This window comes from Desmodus rotundus, chromosome 3 (genome assembly GCF_022682495.2).
Source record: "Desmodus rotundus isolate HL8 chromosome 3, HLdesRot8A.1, whole genome shotgun sequence".
NCBI classification, from domain to species: domain Eukaryota; kingdom Metazoa; phylum Chordata; class Mammalia; order Chiroptera; family Phyllostomidae; genus Desmodus; species Desmodus rotundus.
Genome location: NC_071389.1, coordinates 190,728,871 through 190,750,432, shown reverse-complemented (window position 1 = coordinate 190,750,432; position 21,562 = coordinate 190,728,871). Strand labels below are relative to the sequence as shown.

Genomic DNA, 21,562 nt, shown 5'->3' with positions numbered 1-21,562 from the left:
CATTGACCGGTTGCCTGTTGCACGCCCCCAACTGAGGATCTGGCCTGTAACCCAGGCATGTGCTCTGACCAGGAATCAAACCAGCGACCTTTCGGTTCACAAGCCAGAGCTCAATCCACTGAGCTAGACCAGCCAAGGTGCCACTTTTCATTTAGTTACCAAAGAGCAGCACTGAGAACACTTCCAAGTCAGGAGTGTTAGCCGGAGAGCAGTCAGTTTGGAAAGTGCACTCTCTGCGGCACCTGCCTCTGTGGCCTGCTGTGCAGTCTTGGCCAAACCACAAGCCCTCTTCACCTGGGTTTACCCATCTGTTATGATTACAGGATTTTCCTCTTTTTAAAAATTCTATATATTTCTGGCTATTTTACACATTTAGATGGCCTGTGACAGATGCGATGTTTAGGGAATCATTTTTTAAAAAATCCTTTTTATTACCCTTTCCCAGGAGACCTGCAACAGGAACCTTATACACTACACACTCGAAGAGCAAACACAGATCGGCCCTGCTTTACTGCCACCACAGCTGCAGGGAGGAATGTTGGGGAGTAGGAAATGAATTCTGTTTGTCTCTACACACGGAACATTTTTAGGTCAGCTTTTTAAAACGCAGAGTTAAGGTAAACAAAACAGGAGACTGTATGATCTTCATTAAGACTCCATTGGTGTTTCCAAGTGCCTGCTCCCAAAAGGGCCACTAATAGATGAATTTCTTGTATTACCAAGAACAAGCCTCTCTCGTCTTCCAAATGCTTCATTTACTAAAACACAAATAAATAGGTAACAAATTACCAGATCAGAAAATTAAGACTATAATATAAAAAGACTAAAATGCATAAATGAGCAATAAGTTTCTCTTAGGGTAGAAATTTTGTTTATGAAAATGTATTTAACACTTAGTAAATGGGAAAGTATGTAACCAACTCAGAAGTTCAAGGTAATGTTCTGAATGAGCTTAATCATGTTTTAAATCGGTCTCTTTTTTGTATATTTTTTGACTTATCCTGGACTTACCTAATCTACCTTGATAACGATTTCTCATCCCTTACAACAATGACTCCATCGTTCCACTGTTCTGCTCCTGAGAGTTCCTATTTTCTTTCTTTCATCTGTCTCTATGTCACGTGTACATAGAACTCTTTTGGATTTAGGGCCCTTTTTCTACATGGGAGGGAGGATTCAGGAATCAGAGAGTCAGGCTCCGTTTTACAGGACAAACCAGACTACCTCAATGTGATAAATAAGCAGCCAGGCTCCCAGGAAGGGAGGGGAGCAGATTCTGTAGAAAATAGTTGAAAAAGGCAGATTTATTCACACTGGAAAGGGGAGGCCCATTCTTTGAGACCATGCTGCATTTCCTTCCAGCCTTCCCATTAAGATATTTCAACTTTAAAATTTAAATTGTCATAAATATATACTTTTAAATGACCTACATTTAAAGTATGAAGAGAAAATTACTTGTGAATGTGAACATTTCCAAATTACATCTGATCCTATTTCCTAAGCAAACTACTCTACAGATGAACACAAGACCAACTTTGCTATCAACCTAATGTATTCGAGCCACACACTGTTACAGAACTCATTCAGAAAAAGCAAGAAATTAGGATTCTTACCTGAAGAGACTGTGCTTATATCCCAGACCCGAAGCCCTTCTTTCTGACCTCCAAAGGCATAAATAAATGGGAAATCAGGACAACAGGCAGAACAGAAGAGAACTCCCTGAGAGACGAGGATAGAAGGTCAGTGATTTCAGTCTTTATGAGAACCCTAATGTAGATCCCTACTCCTAGCTACAAGAACCTGTGGTTTGAATGGTTACTCAAAACCAACTCACCAGTATCTCTTTCAAGCCTCCTGCAAAGGTAGTTCAGTCAAGTGGGAAAGAACATTACAACAGGAAGCCAGACAGGTTCAGCATGATGGATATTCTGAGGATGTGTGTATACTCTATGGCCATTCGGGTCTCATCTCCACTGTTACTCTGTCTGTTACGGATTACTTAATAAACCTAATTAGCTAATTATTTTTAATTCTTTCAAAGCAATAATGGTACTATAAAAATTCCTAACCTACCTTTCCACAAACATTTATACACACACACATTCAATTTTAAACAGCTGCAGTGTGCCATGTCTGAAATTTCATTTATGTAACTCAGTGCCTGGCATATACCAGGAGTGCAATAGATACTTGCTGAATGGATTCATTACTTCTAAATTTTCTGCCACTACACAGTAATCGATTTCAGTGTGATCAGAACTCGTTATGCAAAGAGGTGGGAAACTAACCCAAACAGCTATGGTGTCCTAAAGGTTCGAGATTTCCTGGGAGGTACTGATTTCCTGGGATGGCCATTCCACCAGCACCCTAGAAAACCTTCTCCCACACCTCTTGTTCTTATGAAGCATGTGTTAATCACGTGAATTAGAAAAGGAACCAGAAAGTAACTGATTTCCTCTCAAACTATCCTAAGTCATGAAATTCTCACCAAATCTGGCTAAGATCGAAACTAACTTCCCCAACAAACCCGTGTTAACTGCAGTGATTCCTAGAGACAGACAGACAAAGCAGGTCAGGAGCAGAAAAGAAAGACGCCCAGGGGCATCTCACCATTTTCATGTCCCTGGAGTGAACCAGACTTGGCCTATCTCCCAGTATGTCCCAGATCTTCACATACTTGTCTGCCGACGCAGTCACGAGACAGCCCTTGATCTGACTGCTGAGATCAAGACCTACAGGAAGATTGGTTCAGAGACTCTGAAATACAGGTTTACTTCGTAGTAATTTAATAGAAATGAAAGAAACACTATTCTTGCTCACCAGAGATTTCATCATTGTGTGCATTAAGTGTAAAAATGGGCTTATCTGAACGCGCATCCAAATTATATACAAAGCCATCATCTGTACTGGCCTGGAGAGAGTAAAAGATAAGATCGTGCTGTATGACAATAAATTTTAACAATGGGTAAACAGTACAAATTAGTGAAAATCGGCCGTATACCTGATTCACCTGAGGGGCTTATTAACAGTTAATGTGGACAGAAAGACTTTACTTATGGAAACCCGAGTTTGCTCTTCCAAGGGCTGGTTCAGCGGACAGCCCATTAGGCAGCTGGGTTTGAGGGGGAAGGCATGGGAGTGGTATGGACTGGGTTAGAGACGTGGAAGCACAGAGGTGGTGGTCACACCTGTGAGAACAGAGGGGACGCGCCCTGGGAATGTAGAATTAAAGGAGCAGTGTGTTGAGGACAGAGGCCTGGAGAATATGGCCACTTAAGGGACAGGCGGAGGACAAGCTCACAGAGGAATCAAGGAGGGAGGAGGGAATAATGAAGATGTCAGGAAGCCAAGGAAATAGGGCTTCTGAAGACATGATCAATGCTGCTAGTATTTTGCTGGAGTCAATCAGACAAAGATTGAAAAGTAGATTACAGTGGGTCATGACACTTGAAAGAGAGAGAGACTAAGGCCCTGGCTGTTGTGGCTCAGTGAACTGAGCACTGGCCTTTGAACCAAGGGGTCTCCGGTTCGATTCCCAGTCAGGACACATGCTTGGGTTGCAGGCCAGGTCCCAGGTAGGGGACATGCAAGAGGCAACCACACACTGATGCTTCTTTCCCACTTTCTTTCTTTCTCCCTCCCCGTCTAAAAATAAATCAATAAAATCTTTAAAAAAGAAAAAGAAAAGAAACAGACTTAGGTAAGGACTTGAGCCTATACACCAGCCAAGAGCAACAGTCAGCACAGGCAAAAGGGAGGGGAAAAAAGGACAACTGATGCAGTCTTGAAGACTGGACTGTGGATGGGGACAAAAACAAGATGAAGGAGTTCTCACCCTTTGAGACGAAACCATTGTATTTTGATCACTTCCCATTTCCCTACATATTTGTGATTTGAGTACTGATGACCATTTATTAGCAAATAACCTCAGGAAACATGTGTGCTTGACTGTTGAGAGCCAAAGTACAACATAACACAACACTCAAATACAGCCAGGACTCCACTCCTGATCTGGCTTAAGGTAGCTCAGCTGGGAACTGTGTGCACCTCTGTGCACAGAGCTGAGTCAGTGTTCTCAGAATCATTATTTCAGGAGCCCTTTGGAACTGTCCGTGTTTTAAGAAAGCTGTTTTGTAAAGAACTCTTTCCTTCATTTACAAAGTGCTCCACATTTACTTTAGGAAAATTAGGAAACACGATGTGTCACAGTTCCTTTAATTACTCGTCCCTCCGGCCTGAAAGCTGGGATTTCATCTCCCCACGGACTGCAGTGTCAATGCAACAGCTGGTTACTACACAGAAAACTGCCATCCCACACACAGCCAGGGTACTTCAGAAAGATCTTACACTTCTGTCCTATCTGGGAGACCGTGCTGTATGAGTTAAATAGGCCAGTGTTCTCATTACTGGACTTCCATTTAAGTACCAGGACTTAAAATTTAAAAAACATAAGAGATTATTAACCATGTTAAGTACTGAAAAAAACAATAAAACAAAATGTGTCATACTTTGGAATGGTTGGAAATTAGAAAAATCATTTACATGCTTACTATTTTTTTGTGGCTGATCCACTGTTCTGTTGTTGAAAAATATCTTTTTTTTAAACCCTAAATCCAGATACTTCACATTATTAATACAGAAAAAGCTTTTCAGAGAGACTCTCTACAATGGAGTTAAAAAAAATAAGTATTAGTAACCTGGATAAGCAACACGGCAATATGCATAGTCTTACCAAAAAATGGCAAGGTGAAAAGTGATTCCAAGTCAGTCTCTCAATCTGCCCGCTGAACCGCCACATGCGATGGCTTTCCTCTGGACTCCGGCAATCGTACAGAGCCACTGACCTGCGCACGCAGAGGCAGAGTGAGGGTTTTCAGAGTGCCGATTCTCCCGTGTGCTTTAAGTCTGTTTTCAATGACATGGTGATAAAACACTGGGAAGGCAGGGTCCAGTCATTTAAAGCCTGCTGTGAGGTTCCAAAATACAGTAGAAAAGATGAGCTCTCACTAATTGGTGGACTCTGTCACTTGAAGGGACTGGTGACTCTGGATGTCCTGGTGACCCTGACCTTCTCCAGGTCGAATCCTCCCCTCACAGGATGAATGGTCTCTCTTTCCAAAAGGCCAGGACAGTTCCTAGCCCCCCTTCCTCAGTGGTGCTCAGAGCCAGACACCCATGCCCTGGTGGCGCGCACTCCCCACAGCAGGTCACTGTGCTGGGGGAGCCCATGGAGACTTTTCTTGTTTTGCGTGAATCCCAACTGAAAATGTGAAAACATCACTCTTTGAAAGGACGAGGAATCAAATAAAGACCAGGTTTCTGTTTCTACTAGCTTTCCTTCCCATTCGCCAGACCCAATCTGTGTAAAGCAGCACCACGTCTATGGAAATTCCCTTGTAGTGGACTAGTGGGACCAATTCTTCACCTCTCCCTATATCCATGACCTCTGTCAGCGATGTGGGAGTTCTTCCCATAAAAGGCACAGCTCATTTCTCACTCCATGTGATCTGTTTTGGCCAAGAGAATAAGACATAAATGTACTAGTGCTCAGCCTAGATCTCAAGAGGCCTTGGCATCTCTGCTTGAGCTTTCAACCTCACCACGGCCGAGCCCGCTGGTCCCAGGAGGATATGAACACGAGGAGAGCGCCAAGTCTCCACGGCCCAGCCTAAACAAACCAAGACCAGCAGAGCTACCAGCTGAACACAGAATAGATTGGCTCAACCTTGAGGAGTCATGAAATAAAAGTTTATTGCTTCAAGTGACTGAATTTTGGGATGGCTTGTTTCACAGCAATGGTTAACTCATAAACCCTCTAAAAATCAAAGTAGTTGCTAGTTACGCACTACGCTAGTATGACAGAACCACATTCCCCTGCAGGGTGGAAGGACCACAACTGACAAGGACAAATGAGTATTACTGAAGGTTTAAACACATAGGTGCCTCAGTACTACATTTTCTGAGCACCAATGAGATTGAATACTTTCTGAAGCAATTCAAGAGGATAAAAAGAGTAGCAATAATTCCTGAGAGGCTTTCTTACTTATCATATGAGCCAGAAATCAGAGTCTGTGCTTCAAATGGATGAAACTGTAGAGTCTGGACCTACAATGAAGAAACATAAATGAACAGATCTGCTTGTTTGGTGAGAGTCAATTTGGCAGTGTATTTCTAAATGTTTCTCTTTGAAATGTAGTGTTATTTAAAGGAACACAAGTATAATGCACGATCAAAAGGACAAAACACATTTCTAAATAAAGGCTGACACTTAAGACATAATACAGCATTCCTCCAATTGTGTTTACCAAACTATTTCTGTGCCTGAAATGTTAATATATTAAGAAAAAAGGGGAGTGGCCAAATGTGTCTGGGCGACAGTCTGTGCTCCAGAAGTCCCACAGTGTGTTTTTAGGAGCCTTTGTGAACGTGTTACAAAGCACTAATATTCCCAGTCACTTCACCTTTCTACACCTGTTTTTGCTGCTTTTGAGATGGGTAATTATAACAATTGCATGGGGCTCTGTAAAGGATCCAAGGAGACAGAACGTCAAAGCACTATGTAGTTCACAAAAAACCCATATACAAATATTGGGGATTATTTGCAACCAATGTTTGTCTTAGACCTTTTAGAACCCCTCTTACCCGCTAACTCATCATACCTTGTCTGTGTGCACAGCAAGGCTGGCTGCGGGTTTCCCCAAGGACATATCCCACAGAATTACAGTGTTGTCGGCTGATGCACTTGCCAGCACATTTCTGAGAAAGGAGGAAACAAATAAGGTAATCTTTTGAAGGTCAAGAAAATTAAATATAAGAATTCCATTTATAATAGCATAAAAAATACTTTGGAATAAATGTAATAAAAGAAATTCGAGACATGTCAAAAACTATACAAGACGGATTATGAAAGAAAGAATATCTAAATTAACAGGAAGATATTCCATGTTTGTGGACTAGAAGACAATGTTAAGACAGAAACACTGCCACCTACAGACAGACCTACAGATTAAACCAATCCCTTTCAAAATCCCAGCCGACATTTTTGCAGAAAACTCACAAGCAAATACAAGAGATCCAAAATAGCCAAAATAATCTTGAAAGGAGAGCAAAGTTGGACAAAATCAGTTTCTGATTTCAAAACTGCCTAAAGCTACAGGGTAATCGTAACAATGTGGTACTGGCATCCGAGTAACAGAACGGAATGAAGAGAGAATCTAAGAGAAAAGAGGTAGGTGCCCCTGACTAAATAGTCAGATACTGCATGTTTGAAAAATTATTGTGGCACAGTGTTGCAGCACAGTGGTTGAAAATCGCTGATCTAGACTATATGAAGAATTTTCAACCAAATAATACAAAGAAGTAAATTAGAAGATAGGCAAAGGATCTGAATAGATAGTTCTCTACAGAACATCAAAATGGCCAATGAGCATGTGAAAAGATGCTCAACACCATTAGTCTTTAGGGGAATGAAACTGGGATACCACGTCATACCCACAGGATGTCTATAATGAAAAAGACAGTATCGAGCGTTAACAAGACGTAGAAAAACTGGAAGTCTCCTACAGTGCACTGGGAATAGCACTGGGAACATAAACGATGTAGACACTACACTATATAACCCACCCATTACACCGTTACACATATACTCAAGAAAATGAAAACATACGTCCAAGCAAAAACATGTTCATGAATGTTTACAACAGCGCTATTCATAACAGATAAAAAAAGTAACGCCAAACTAAATGTCCGTGAACTGGTAATAGATACACAAAATGTGGCCTGTCCATACAAGGGAATACTATTCAGCGAGAAAAAGATGTACTAAAACATACGACAACATGGATGGACCTTGAACACATCATGCTAAGTGCCACACACAGATGCCCATGTACTGTATGACTCCATTTCTGGAAATGTCCAGAACAGGCAAATCCACAGAGACAGGAACCAGACTAGTGGCTGCCAAGGGCGGGAGGGACAGGACAATGGGCAGTGACTGCTAATGCGTGTGGACTGCTTTCGGATGGATAAAAATCTGGAATCAGCTGGTGGTGATGGTCGCACAACTTGTGAATATACCAAAAAACCACAGAATTGTGTGATCTGAGAATTTATATCAACTTTTAAAGAAAAGCATTAAATGCTATTAATAGGAAAAATTCAATAGTTTACTTTTTAGGGGTCAAGTGCTAACAACGTAGTTTTATAACACAACAAAGCCCAGAAAACCTGAAATTAATTCTCAGTGTTGCCACTTCCTAGCTGTGTGACTTCCAAATAAGTCCCACTTCTCTGCCTGCCAACAAGAACGCACAACCGACCTCAAAGGGCTACGCGTACCTGAATGACTGAGAAGCAGCAGACCCCTGATGAGTGTTTTAAGGCCTTGGCATTTCAGAGATTAAATGTTAGCTTAAATTCCCAATAGCCAGTTTATTTATATACAATGACTGCCAAGAGCAAAAGTTAAAATTTCACAGTACATTTTTCATCCTTGTTACTCCAAAAGCATCTGAGATTCCTGTCACATTAAAGTTCTTACTGTATGAAGCTTGAAAATAAACAATTAAAACCCCCCAAAACTTCTGGATACTACACCCCAAGAAGAGCACTCCAACAAGAGTGTGAATTAGCAGAGAACATGCACTTCGTTCCTGGAAGCATTTCACCAGAAACCAAGGTCCTCACAGGTACCAATGTCAACACGCTGTTTCTCACAGTAACCCCAAACTCTCTGCACCACGGAGTGGGAAGTACTTCAAAGCACTCTGCACCTTCTCAGTAAGGAAATGGGAAAGGAGGATCCAGGTCGAAATTGAGAAGGAAGAGTTAAGGAACAAAGAAACGTGTGGCACTGGAACCAGATGTGAGTGCAGATGCGGCAGGACGGGGCTGGTAAGGGTCTAGATGACACTAGGGAGCTGAGGCCGGGAAAGGAATCGATGAGTCAGCTGGAATACTGATAGGGGTTGCATTAAGGATGAACTCTCAGTTGCTCAAAGTAACAGCCCCTATAAGAATTGAGTAATTTGTGTGACAGTTCAGATTTGTAAATGAGAGTGGGCTCCTAAAAGCATGGCACACTCATTGTCAGATCTCTTATTTACCTGCCACTTAGTCAGCACCAGCCTCAATCCCAACAAAGCCCTAACAACTGCAAGCCCGGCAGCATCGGTTCACCTGTGGAAGCTTACAAACAAAACAAAACAAAACAAAACAAAACAAATCAAAAACCCCAACAGGTCTTGGGCCCCTGCTCTAGATCCACTGACTCAATCTTGGGGATTTGAGCCCAGGAACTTATCCTACAGGGTTACCCAGAAGATTCTGATCTGCAGCTAAGTTTGGGAAATACTAACCGAACAACTTTCTCAGTTCTGCTTCCCCAAACGGCTGTAACTCTGAAGAAGTGTGAACACAAACAAGAAGACAGGACATCCTTTGGTAAACTGGCACTCTGGGATCCTTAGAATACAATTACAAAGTGTCCAGTGTCATGTAAATGCTCAGTAAATGTGTCTTGGGTAATATAGTTTGTTCTTACCCCACAAGTAAGTTGCACTCAACCTAACGCTTACCTTCCCTGCCTTCCCCTCAAACCCGCTATGCTATGAGGAAAATGGCTTTGGGGATGACTGTTGTTTAAGGGTCGGCATAAAGACTGTGGATGCCATGTGCAGAAGAATGGCGCTGAACCCTTATCTTATGCCACATACAAAAGTTCTCTCAAAATGGACCAAAGACATAAGAGCTAAAACTATAAAACTCTAGGGGGAAAAGCTTCATGACAATGAATTTGGCAATAATTCATTGGATGTTACACAAAAAGCACAGCTAACAAAAGTAAAAATAAATTTGACTACATCAAAATTAAAAATTTTGTGCAAAGGACACCATCAACAGTTAAAGGCAACCCACTGAATGGGGGAAAATATTTGTAAATCTGATAAGGGATTAACACTTAAGAATACATTAAAAACTACAACTCGATAACAAAAAAAACAAACAACCCAATTTAAAATGGGCAAAGAACCTGATCAGCATCTTCCCCAAGATACACAAATGGCCAATAAGCACTTGAAAAGATGCTCAATATCACTAATCATTATGGAAATGCAAATCGAAACTACAGTGAAATACCGTGTCACAACCGTAGCAATGGCTACTATAAAAACAAAACAGAAACGAAAGTAACAAGCGTTGGCAAGAGGGTGGAGAAATGGGAACCGTGTCCCAACCGTGGAGAATGGAAAATGGTGCAACTGCTACAGAAAACAGTACGGCGGTTCTGCCAAAAGGTAAAACCAGAATTATGACCCAGCAATTTCCCCTCTGGGTACGTTTATTCAAAAGACCTGAAGGCAGCGACTCTAACACATACTTGCACACCCATGCTGTTCACGTCTGTGTGACTAACAGCAACATTATTCACAACAAGACCCGGAAGCAAGGTGAGTGTGCACTGCAGCAAAGACAAGACAGATGTGGACACAAAGACCCGCAACACTCGATGCAGGCATGAGTTACATCACAGTGGGCACAGTCCTTAACGCATCTGCACATGTTCCTTCTTTTTACCTGATCAGCTTATTCCACGAAAGGTCCAGGACAGCATCGGTATGCCCTTCTGCTGAAGAACTCTGTAATGATTGTTTAATTTTATTACCCTGTGTATTAAATTACCCCGTGTATTAAATCCCCCCCAAATAAAAATGATGTTAATTTTAAAGATTCTTTAAATCTTAAGATTACTGTTGTAATCTTTTTTTTAATTCTCAGCCGAGGATATGTTTATTGATTTTGAGAGAGAGGGAGAGGGAGCGAGAGAGAGAGAGAGAGAGAGAGACAGACAGACAGACAGACAGACATATCAATCAGTTGCCTTCTGTATGAGCCCAAACTGGGGATTGAACCCACAACCTTTTAGTGTGTACGGGATGATGTTCCTACCAACTGAGCCACCTGACCACGGTTTACTGTTCTGATCTTAAGAAAACCTGAAAACTAAGAAAAGGAAACACCTTGTCTTCCTGTTACTTTAGAGAGCAATAAATATTCTTTGGAGAAGAAACTATAGTTCTTAATCTATGTGCTATAATAATACTAATCACCTCCCCTCTGCAAAACTTACCAGTTTAAAAGCTACAGGAGTTAGTACATAGATATTTAGAATTCAACATAGTCAAGGTTAAATAGGAATTTTTTAAAAGTTCAAATCAAGCATATTAGTGTGACTAGTTACTATAAATGAAGTACGCGAGAGTAAATTGTTTTGTATAAAGATGAATAATGTGTCAACAGGTTTTATGCAGAAATCAATTTTTCCTTTAATGGGCATTTTGAAACTAAAAACTATCACTTTTCAACTATCTGGACTGTTCAATTAGACACCAAAAGTGTCTAAATGAAAAAGGTATGACCTTGTCCTTCTTCCCCCAACCCCAGGACACTTAACTGTTTGTCACTGGAATTTAAATATCTACTAACTTGCTTACCTTCTTTCCTTTCTTTTTCTTCTTTTTGGATAGCTTACTTCCAAGTGTGAAGACTGGCTCTAGAGAGTCCACTATATCAAGGTCCCACACTTCAATAACGGGGGTCATGTTGCCCACAGCAATGTAATTCCCTACAGGAGGAAATGATGTACTTAAGACTTACACTGAAATTACTCCTGACGAAACACACAACACTGCAGAGTACACTGCGCAGTGGCTCGGAGCGGTTTCTCTAACTCGTCTGCACACACATCCCGAGTGTTATTAAAACGCATTCTATTCAGCAGGTCTCGGGTGGGGCCCTCGGCTGCCTTTCTAACCAGCCCTGATGCCAGTGCTGGGCTGCTGGGCTCTCAGGCCAGTCTGAGCGACAACGGCCCAGTCCTTGGCCCCAGGGTCCTCACTCGGCTAAGGGAGCAAAAAGCCCTTCCACGTTCTTGTTGTGAGGGTGAGGATCTGATCAATCAGGAACGGGAACAGGCTCTGTCAGTGAGATGTCAGGTTATGAGTGTTCTCAGATCTCACCAGTTATCAAGAACAAACAGGACGGGCCAATCAGCAGTGTGCGGCTCTGGCTAAAAAGACTAACTCGAGAACCCAATTGTCTCCTCATTTTGGTTTCAACTGGTGTTTTCTGAAAAGGGTCCTGCCCCTAAATTCTGGCTGATAACATCAGACACACCATGCCATTTCACACTGGGTTTTTATGAGACCATCACAAAGTTCTGCGCCCAAAATGCTTTCTGGCCCTGTTCTTCTGCCTGTGCAAAGTGTAGAGACACACAGGCCCAAACCAACTATGTGATTGCGTTTAAACAATTACATAACTACAGCTTCATACACCAATAATTCTGAAAACATTCATACACAACACATAACTTATGTGGCTAGGAGAAACACACAGGACTAGGAACCACTGTGCAATCTTAAGCTTTCCAATTACCGGTAGAATCGTCTGGGCTAGGGTCAAAATTCAGCCACTCCACACTAAGAGGGTACGCAGACAGCAGTATGTCATGGTGTACATAAAAAGAATCTTCTTCTTGATTATAAACTGCAAAGATTGGGAAAAGAGACTTTAATGCACCAGAATAAAAAATCACATCCCACTCAAAAGAACAAACTCTCCCTGTTAAACCTGCAGGCGGCACATGCTTAAAAGGAAACGTAGTTGATGACACGGAAGGAGATTCCCAAGCTGTTACTGCTGGGCAAACGTCTGCATGTCTCACAGAGTGCCATCACCTGGTGTGCCCCAACTGGGAACAAGAACGCCGACAGGGAATTGCTATCTGCCTGGATACACCACCTGCATGCTCACCGGCTAACACGGTCCCATCTTCTGGTTCACCCGCTACACAAAATAAACACTCAGGTGGTCTCCAAAAGAAATGCAGTCATACGCTGTAGAATGGCGTTTCAGGCAACAACAGACCACATGTTCCAGAGTAGTTCCAGGAGATTATAATGGAGGTGAAGAATTCCTACCACCTAGTGGCGTTGCAGCTGCACATTAACGCTGCCCACGTTTGCGGGGATGCTGGTGTGAACAACCTACCGCACCGCCAGCCGCATAAGAACAGCACACATGTTCTGGACAGTACGTGGTACTCGATCATCTTAATGACTGTGTCACCAGCTTATGTACTTACTATATTTTTATTGCTACTCTTTCTACTTACTACAAAAACTGATGTAAAACAGTATGCTCTGTTCATCTGGCAGCAGCCCCATATACTTCTGGTTTACTACATCTCTTCATCGCATCATTTCCCCCGTGCTTGACTTAATTTCGTGTTGCTTTGTTCAGTAACATGTTGTGCAGGCTTGCAGCCTGGGAGCAACAGGCTACACCAGGTTTGTGAAGTGCACTCTGTGACGCTGGCCTGACAAAATCGCTGATGTCGCATTTCTCAGAACATACCCCCTCATTAAGCGGGGCATGACTGTAATGATTTTATCTTTTAAAAGTTTATCTGGTTATAAGTTGAGAAGAACACAGAAGGACTGAGGAGAGATACATATATTTAGAAATCTAAATGCTTGGCAAAATTACTTATTTAATATTGAAAAAAAGTTTATGCCCTGACTGGTGTGGCTCAGTGGGCTATTCACTGTCCTGCAAACTGGAAGGCCACCAGTTTGACTCCTGGTCAGGGCACACGCCTGGGTTGCAGGCCAGATCCCAGCTGGGGGTGTGCCCGAGGCAGCCAACCAATGTTTCTCGCTCACACACTGACGTTTCTGTCCCTCCCTTCTCCTCTCTAAAAATAAATAAAATTTTAAAGCAAAAACATTAATGTTAAACTCAATGACTAAGAAGTCTTTTAAAAATTACATGGTGAAACGCTGATTTATGAGAGCCTAGAGTCAGAAATCTTCCCCAAACATGCTTTTGGTTAGAAGAAATGTTACTACTATAACCTAAAGATTTTAATTCCTCAGACCCCTGCTTCTGGGACAGACCCTGGGATCAGCCGCATGGGTCCCATGTAATGTCCCATCACATCACTCAGGATGAGGATGAATGTTCAGAATGATTAGCTCGTGCTCCTACAAGAACCTCAGCTACAGCCAATGTATTCAGCCTACATTTTAAATAAAAATGATGATGATACTTTAAAATAATCTCCTAATTTTAACCATATGAGATCAATATTCAAATCAACTTTAGAATACAATTTTGAAAATATTCTTGACTAGAGAGTACTGGGCTTCATGCCAAATCCAAACATCCATCTTTAATGACCTAACTTAGAACGAAGTAGGAACACAATTGCTTTAACTTCTCTACTCCTCTCTGATACTGACTGAATTTGAAGGAATGACCACAATAAGTTCTCATATGACAATGTATAAAAATCAGTGATGACAAACTGCCATAGTTTTAATTCTTAAAAATTAGGTTTGGTCTTTTAAAAATGTCACCAACATGCTTTTGTGTGAAATAGGTAAGAAGTTCAAGATAATCAGGATAACTTCATGTTGAAGTATCTGCAATTTAAAGCTTTCTTTACTTTACAGATAGATCACAGTGGGCTATGGGACAAAAACACCCTGTTCACTACACTTCCTGTAGGCAGCCTTAATGGTTTGAAGTTACAGAAATTCAACCTAACAGAATAAATGACAAAATAACCTAGAAGATGCCAATAAACATTAGATTTAAAGGTTTTAATTTCCAAACTGTGCTTCCCTGTGGCCTTAGCCTGACGACCTCGCTAAAGCTTCACAATGGTAAGGCAGACACTCGGAAGGGGGCTGGGCAAGGACAGGCTGGTCTGAGGGTGTGCGGAGAGACAAGCGGGCAAGAAAACGGCTGCTCAGTTAAAGTGTGTTGACTAATTCATATCCACGTTAAAATGTGATTTAAAAACTTTAATAAAAAAGAAAAATTCAAATCACTGCCTACTTCAGGGTCGAAGGAGTCACCTCTGGTTTTCACACAAACATTCCCTGGAAACTGAGATGTGACCAAGATATTGTGGTTCCTTTACAAAGAGAAAGGCAGGCTTCTGTGTAGAATTTTTATGAAGAAAATAAAATGTACTGCACAAAGGGAAATATCTAAAATGACTCTGTGAAAAAAAGTAGGATAAAAACCTGTCTATTGAGTATCCTTTGCCACATAAAGAAAAAGCAGCCAGAAAGGAGACTGGAGTATAAAGCCAGGGTAAGAAGTTACCTGTCAGTGATGGGAATGTGTATTTTTCTTATATTTATGTATAGTTTTACATCTAAGTTTTCTCCAATGAGGGGAGAAGGTGAAAAAATGGCAAAAATGATTAAATGAAAGATAAAAAAACCCTTGCTAGAACCCTCCCGGAGACCTATTTCCATAAATAAAGTTGGGCACCAAAGTGACAGACTCCGCGTGACCAGACACAATAACCAGGAAATCTGCAGACCGTGTAGAATTTAACCACGTAACAAACGTAAATGAGGGAAGGCAGGATCTGATGCCGAACAATTCATAAAAGTAACTATTATGGTTATTATCTTGCTATCACTAAAATAGACTAGAATCTTTTAGCAAGGGCTAAAGTGTTTGTTTCACTTACCATGTACTTCTAAATTGCATTGGTCCTGTTCAGCTCTACCACAAACTATGAGATTGTCGCTGGGCTTAATCAAGAAATCCTCACGTTCATATTGCTCCTAAGTGGAGAGACAAGAAGTCGTGGACCAGAGCAGACGGATACTCAGTGGGGTTTGTCAGACACTCGAGGAGGAGAATCAGAAACAGCACGTGAATATTTACCGTGTCTTTCAGGGTCACATAAGGGTCTTGATCGTTACTCCCATAGACTGTAAGACCCAAGAGGGATTCACCAAGAGTTTCGGTATCTATAAGAATTCATAAACTGAAATGAATCGAACAGTCATTCTGACAAAAGCATTCCTTCTATGGCACCCCATCTTTAGAGTTAGATCCCACTGTCTATTTCATAAGCTAACTCTGGATTGCCCATGGTTGGGAAAGGAAATAGTGGATAATAATAAACAGGCATTTAAAAACCATTTTTATTTGACCTTGGAATGCATATCTGATAGTCTTGGCATTCATACCTAATCTCCAGTAAAAGAATTAAATCAGAATGTGGAACTCCCTCAGACGATATTTGAACTCTGCTCAGAATCTCTAGCTTGCTCCTTGTAATTATTATTCAAAAGTGCTGGAGAGGCGGCCTTGAGGCCCTGGAAATGAAATTATCCTAAAACACTGGCATCAACACGGAATAAGTAAGAGCTCCCTGGTCAAATAAAATTGAAAAATGATGGGTTTCACTAAGTTAAATGGGTTTCTTCATTGAAAGAGTTCTCAGAACCTCTGATATGCTAATTTGCCTTATGAATCTGAAAGAGCGGTTACTTATGCCTTTTTCACTACACTTACCACAAAATGGCATTCTTTTTGCCAGGGTGACACAGAGTTGACCCCAAGTAACATAACACTCAGGAAAAGGAAGATACTTTTAATTGTCAGGGGAAGCTATTTTAGGGACGGAGGACTGATAAGCAACAGACAGAATTTCTACAGGATGAGAAGACAGAGCCAGTGACCTGTAGGTGCGGGGATTATTGGGAGCATTTGTGAACGCCACCCCTTCAGCTGGGTTCGCTTCCTGCTTCCTCTCTCTGTATTCCACGGCACTCTGTCCTAGCAGCAGAGTAACAACCCGGAGACCAAAGGAAAAAAAAATCCTCCGCATTTACTGAAGTACACAATTGACCCCTGACTTCAGATGGTGTGACTTACAATTTTCCAACTTTCTGACGGCACAAAAGTGATACACATTCACTAGAAACCAGCTAGGCTAAGTTACGATGTTTGGTAGGTGTATTAAGTGCATTTCTGAATTAAAATATTTTTCAATTTACGATGGGTTTACTGGGACGTAATCCCATCAGAGGGTGAGGGGCATCTGTACTAAAATGAAGGCTTCAGAGCCAGATGTTGTTCAAACCAAAACCCATTCTTCACCCGTTGTGTGACACTGGGAAAGTCATTCTATCTTCCTAAGCCTCAGTTTTCTCTTCTGTAAAATGGAGGCAATAATTCCTCTCACTTCAGATGAAGAAAAAATGTGTTACAGATTGTCATACCCACTACTTCCAATAAAATAATATACAATGCTAATTTTTTTTTAAGACCTTAGGTCAGTGGGTTAGAGCTTTTTTCTAAACTAATTTGGAGACATGCTGTCTGCTCAGGCCTTAAGCCAGATGATGTGGCTGTCGGGAAGGACAACAAAACCTCAGAGTAAAGCTCTGGCACCCTGCAAGCACGGTCTAACGCCCTGAGTCTGGGAGCAAATGAAGGAACAAGCGAGCGAAGGCTAACCTGGGCCGCCTTCCTCATCGTATCTATCCAGCTCGTACTCGGCCAGCTCGTCCGCATCCAGCGTCCTATCACCCTCTGGGCCGCCATCCTCCAAGGCCTCCCTGGGTCGTGCCTGAGTACGTGCACTCTGCATGCCATCTTCCGAAGGGTCACCCGTCTCCTCCTCCTCACTGCCACCTTCTTCTCTATGCCAGCGGAAAAAAATAATCACCCAAATGGCCCTCTCCCACAACAAGACCACTCTGTCATCCTTACTTAAGACTGGCGTTTCATCTGACTTTACTACGGACATCAACTGAACTTACTGTAATTTCTCCTTCGCTTCAGCAATGAGACGTTTTACTTCTTCTTTACTAAGCTCTACCTACAAGACAGCAAACAATTTCATTGTGATACAGGGAAAGAAATCATTATAAGTCTTTGAATTAAAAAGAAGTTGCAAATTAATGCAAAATATAACTTTCAGACAAAAAAAGTCAAATATCAATCCAGACTCTCTAAATTAACATAATTGGAGTTTTCACAGGTTCTTGCAATCAAGATCCCTTCCCCCCTTAAAGCTGTTTAAAAATCACGTTCAGTCTACTCTTACTCTCTCCAGTCTTCTTCAAGAAGGCTGATTTGTATAAAACGGCTTCTATGGTGGCCCCCCTCATTTTATTCCAATTACTCTGACTCCTTCTTGGTCCCTTTTCTCCATTTTCCCTCGCCTTGGTCTTCTGCTCTTTCCCGTTATCACCAGCGAGCACTCACCCACTGTGCTGGCATTTCCCTGCAAAGCGCATTCATTCTCGAGGCTAAAACTACCACCTGTGCACTGACTAAACTTTCCCTTCTCTAGCCCTATACTCCAGTTCCATTTTCCTGACTGCCTATCCTCTCCATTTGGACATCCCGTTGAAAACTGAAGTCATTCTCTGCTTCAAAAGTGGCACTCCTTCACACAATCAATGCTTCAATGCCTTTCAGAACACCCCTATCACTGCTAACCTGTAAGCTCCTTGAGGACAGAAACCGACTTGTCCTTATGTGCCTAAGCACACAGTTCAGTGTTCATCTCATGGTAGGGACGCTCGATGACAGATGATTGACTGATGAGTGAATGAATGAACAAACGACCCAGTTTATAGCAAAACACCTCTAGCAACATGGAAATCCTCTTAAGGGGTGACACTCCATTGTTGGATAGCTCCAGAAATTACAAGTTCTTAAATTTGATTAAACAATACATATTTTTCTAATTCCTCTTAATGGCCTGAGTTTTCCTTTCTGGTATTGTTAGAATAAATTCCATCTTTTCTTTCTATAAACTCTTCAAGCAATGGTTCCTAACTTGTCTGTACATCAGAATCACCTGGGAATCTTTTAACAATTTCAGGCTACACTCCAGACCACAATACTTGGGATTAAGGCACAGGCATCAGTATTTCCCGAAGATCTCCAAGTGGTTATAATACGTATTTGAAAGGCTATATGCCCCCTTTTGATAACAATCTCTTAGTTCCCTCAATAATTTTTAATGAGATAATTTCCTGTCCCTATTCTATACTTATGCACTGAGTGTCTACTGTGAGCCAAACACCAGAGACATTGGTGAATAAAACAAACACAGTCTGTGCCCTCAGGAATTTACATCCATTGTTGTTAGTCCAATCCCTCATTACTGTTAATACTACCTCCGAACCACTTACACTTCTATCACCCTTCTTGTCTGTCATCACTGGGCCAGTTATGCCAATGGAAAAAAAAAATCACCAAATGGCACTCTTCAATACCAACTCCCTCCCCCTTCCTTCCCTTCCTTCCCAGCACTTATTCCCACTGATATATCATAGACGCACAGGTCAACTTCATACAGACAGGGACTTACTACCCCGAACAATGCCTGGCACGCAGAAAACGCCTAGTATCTGTTGAATAACCTACGTAATCTTCATCTCTGCTACCGACTTACTCTCTTCATGTGCCACGTTTGCCTCTCATCCCCACTGCCCCTTCAACAGGTCACTTGAACTACTGTAAGAAATTCCTAACTCCCAGCCTCGGGACTTGCAGTCTCCACGCCAGTTTTTTTTCTATACCACAGCTTTCATTCTGTTTATCCCTCCAACGCCAAGCACAGGAATGGAAAGTGGAGTTGCACCTAAGTGCTCCCGATTTCCCTTATCCTGAAACCGCACTGGGGTATGGCTGAAGCTGCGGGGCTGTCGAGAAGGCTTTTTTCGGGGGTGGGGTTGGGATTTCTCAGAACAGCAACCTGCCCCCTCCCAGCCCAGGAGGTCCAAGCTTGCGCGAAGTTGGGGGTGGGGCTTGCCTGGGACTTGGGGGGAAGGTACCCTGAGGAGGCGCAGTCCCAGACTCCCCAGATCCTCGGCTGCAGCCCTAGTCACGGAAAAAGGCCCAAACCGACTCCACCCCGCCCAGTCATAACAGCCAGACCAGGGCCGCGTGTCCCGGTCAGGGTTCCCCAGCTAATCCAGGACGCTGAAAGAGATCGCTGCCCCGGGCCTGTGAACGACCAGGCCTTACCTTGTCCGGCGTCTCTTTGGACACGCCGCAGCGGACCCAGGCCACGCACGTTACTTGGCGACTGCGGTTCATGGTCCTCAGCTCAGGAACGCGCCCGGCCACAGACTCGGACACAGCGGGACTGGGACGCTCGGCGCCCTGTGACCCACACGCTCCGGGATCAAAACCGGAGCGCAGGCGCAGACACTGTTTCCGGCGGCGGCGGCGGCCGCGTCTGACGTCATTTGAAGGCGCCGATGGGAAAGGAATGGGTAAACGATGGGAACCGGAAGCAGCCGGGGGAGGAGTCTACAAGCACTGTACTCCTTTGGTGTCCCTTGAATGGGCTCTTTGGGGCTGTCCCACCTGTGACGGTGTCTGCGAGCTTCGTGGAGGCAGTAAATAAAATTGGAGCTTTAGGGGTCAGAGGCAGATTTCCTCCGACATTTATTTTGCCTGCAGTTCCGTAGACCAAGCTGATAAATGGTAATTTGTGGGGTTTTGTAAAAGCTTTCTCCAAAATGAATTTTCCATTTCAAAGAGATACTTACGTCGTTACATTTCCTTACTTTCTTGGATGTTATTTTCTCACCTTAAAACATTCAGCACCCATTACAGGTTAAGTGTATGGTAGTGGTTTGGCAGCAAACACAAAGTACGTAAAATGTGGGAGGCACAGTTTTAAGTGCCTTATGTTAACTTGGTTACTTTTTAATCCTGTGAGGGAAGTCTTACTCCCATTTTACACACGTGGACACGTTAACTGCCTTTCCTAGGGTCACACAGCTAGTGAGTGGTGTAGCTAGGATAAACCCAGATATGGTGACGCTAGATGTTGGTTATAATCCGTGTCATGCTTGTTAGCTAGTCAAAGTCATCTATTAAAAATGTCAGTGGCTCAAGGATGGAAAGTCTTAGCATCCCAGAAAGATGAGGGTTTTGCTCTCTTTCTTGTCTGTGTAACCGTGTCCAGGTCCTTTGCCCTCTCTGAGCTCCATCTGTCCCTTCTACCTTTGAGACAAGCAAGCAGAAACAGGAGAGTGGTTACTGGGGGAAAGGGTGGTGCCAATGATAAATTGGCAGGACGTGGTCTTCCCCAGTTGTATTTTCAGAGTGGGCTGCCCACCTGTGGGGTCAATTTGTGGACATTTTTGCAACAAATTCGTCCTCATGTATAATATTTTACTTGGTTCTCACAACAGCACTGATGAAACATGATCAAGAATTACCTCCATTTTAAAGATGAGGAAGTTATACTCTGGTTTCTCTTTGGGTTGTATAAATCTTTTGCCTTTTACTAAAGACGAGGAAGTTTAAGTCCCCAGTGGTGAAAAGCCCTACTACCTGAGGTCACATACAGACAGTTAGGAACTGAGAGAACTATAACTAAACACCAACTCTACACTTGGTCTAATGCCCCCAGCACTCTACCAGCCTGAGGAGTGATCATCTCAGGAGTGAGTTGCTAGTTCTTTGGTAAAGTAGATTACGTTTATTAGGGTCTCTCTGGTGCTGTTTCTTTAAACTGATTCTATGGTTTCTTTGGTTTTGGTTCATTTAGAAAGGTGGTATAGCAGACTCCCCTTTTCAGAAATGGCTGCAACAATATCTTCCTTCACATGTGTTTTTCTACTATGTGATCTTGGTACTTCCCCATCAAGACATGGAGTCTAATTCTACCCACCCACCGACCTTAAATCTAAGTAGGCTTATG

At 42.6% G+C, this 21,562-nt stretch overlaps 1 protein-coding gene across 1 annotated transcript; it reads right to left on the bottom strand.

Annotated features, from left to right (window-relative positions):
• Nucleotides 1-417: 417 nt before the first annotated feature.
• Nucleotides 418-20,065, bottom strand: PWP1 (PWP1 homolog, endonuclein). Its single transcript, XM_024579407.3, has 15 exons — nt 19,870-20,065; nt 17,646-17,704; nt 17,341-17,525; nt 15,757-15,842; nt 15,557-15,653; nt 12,439-12,549; nt 11,496-11,626; nt 10,579-10,640; nt 6,660-6,756; nt 6,044-6,105; nt 4,733-4,844; nt 2,821-2,911; nt 2,611-2,732; nt 1,614-1,719; nt 418-758 (listed from the first exon to the last, which is right to left on the bottom strand). The coding sequence occupies exons 1-15, from the start codon at nt 19,939-19,941 to the stop codon at nt 649-651; spliced, it is 1,503 nt and encodes a 500-aa protein (XP_024435175.1). The 5' UTR covers nt 19,942-20,065; the 3' UTR covers nt 418-648.
• Nucleotides 20,066-21,562: the final 1,497 nt, after the last annotated feature.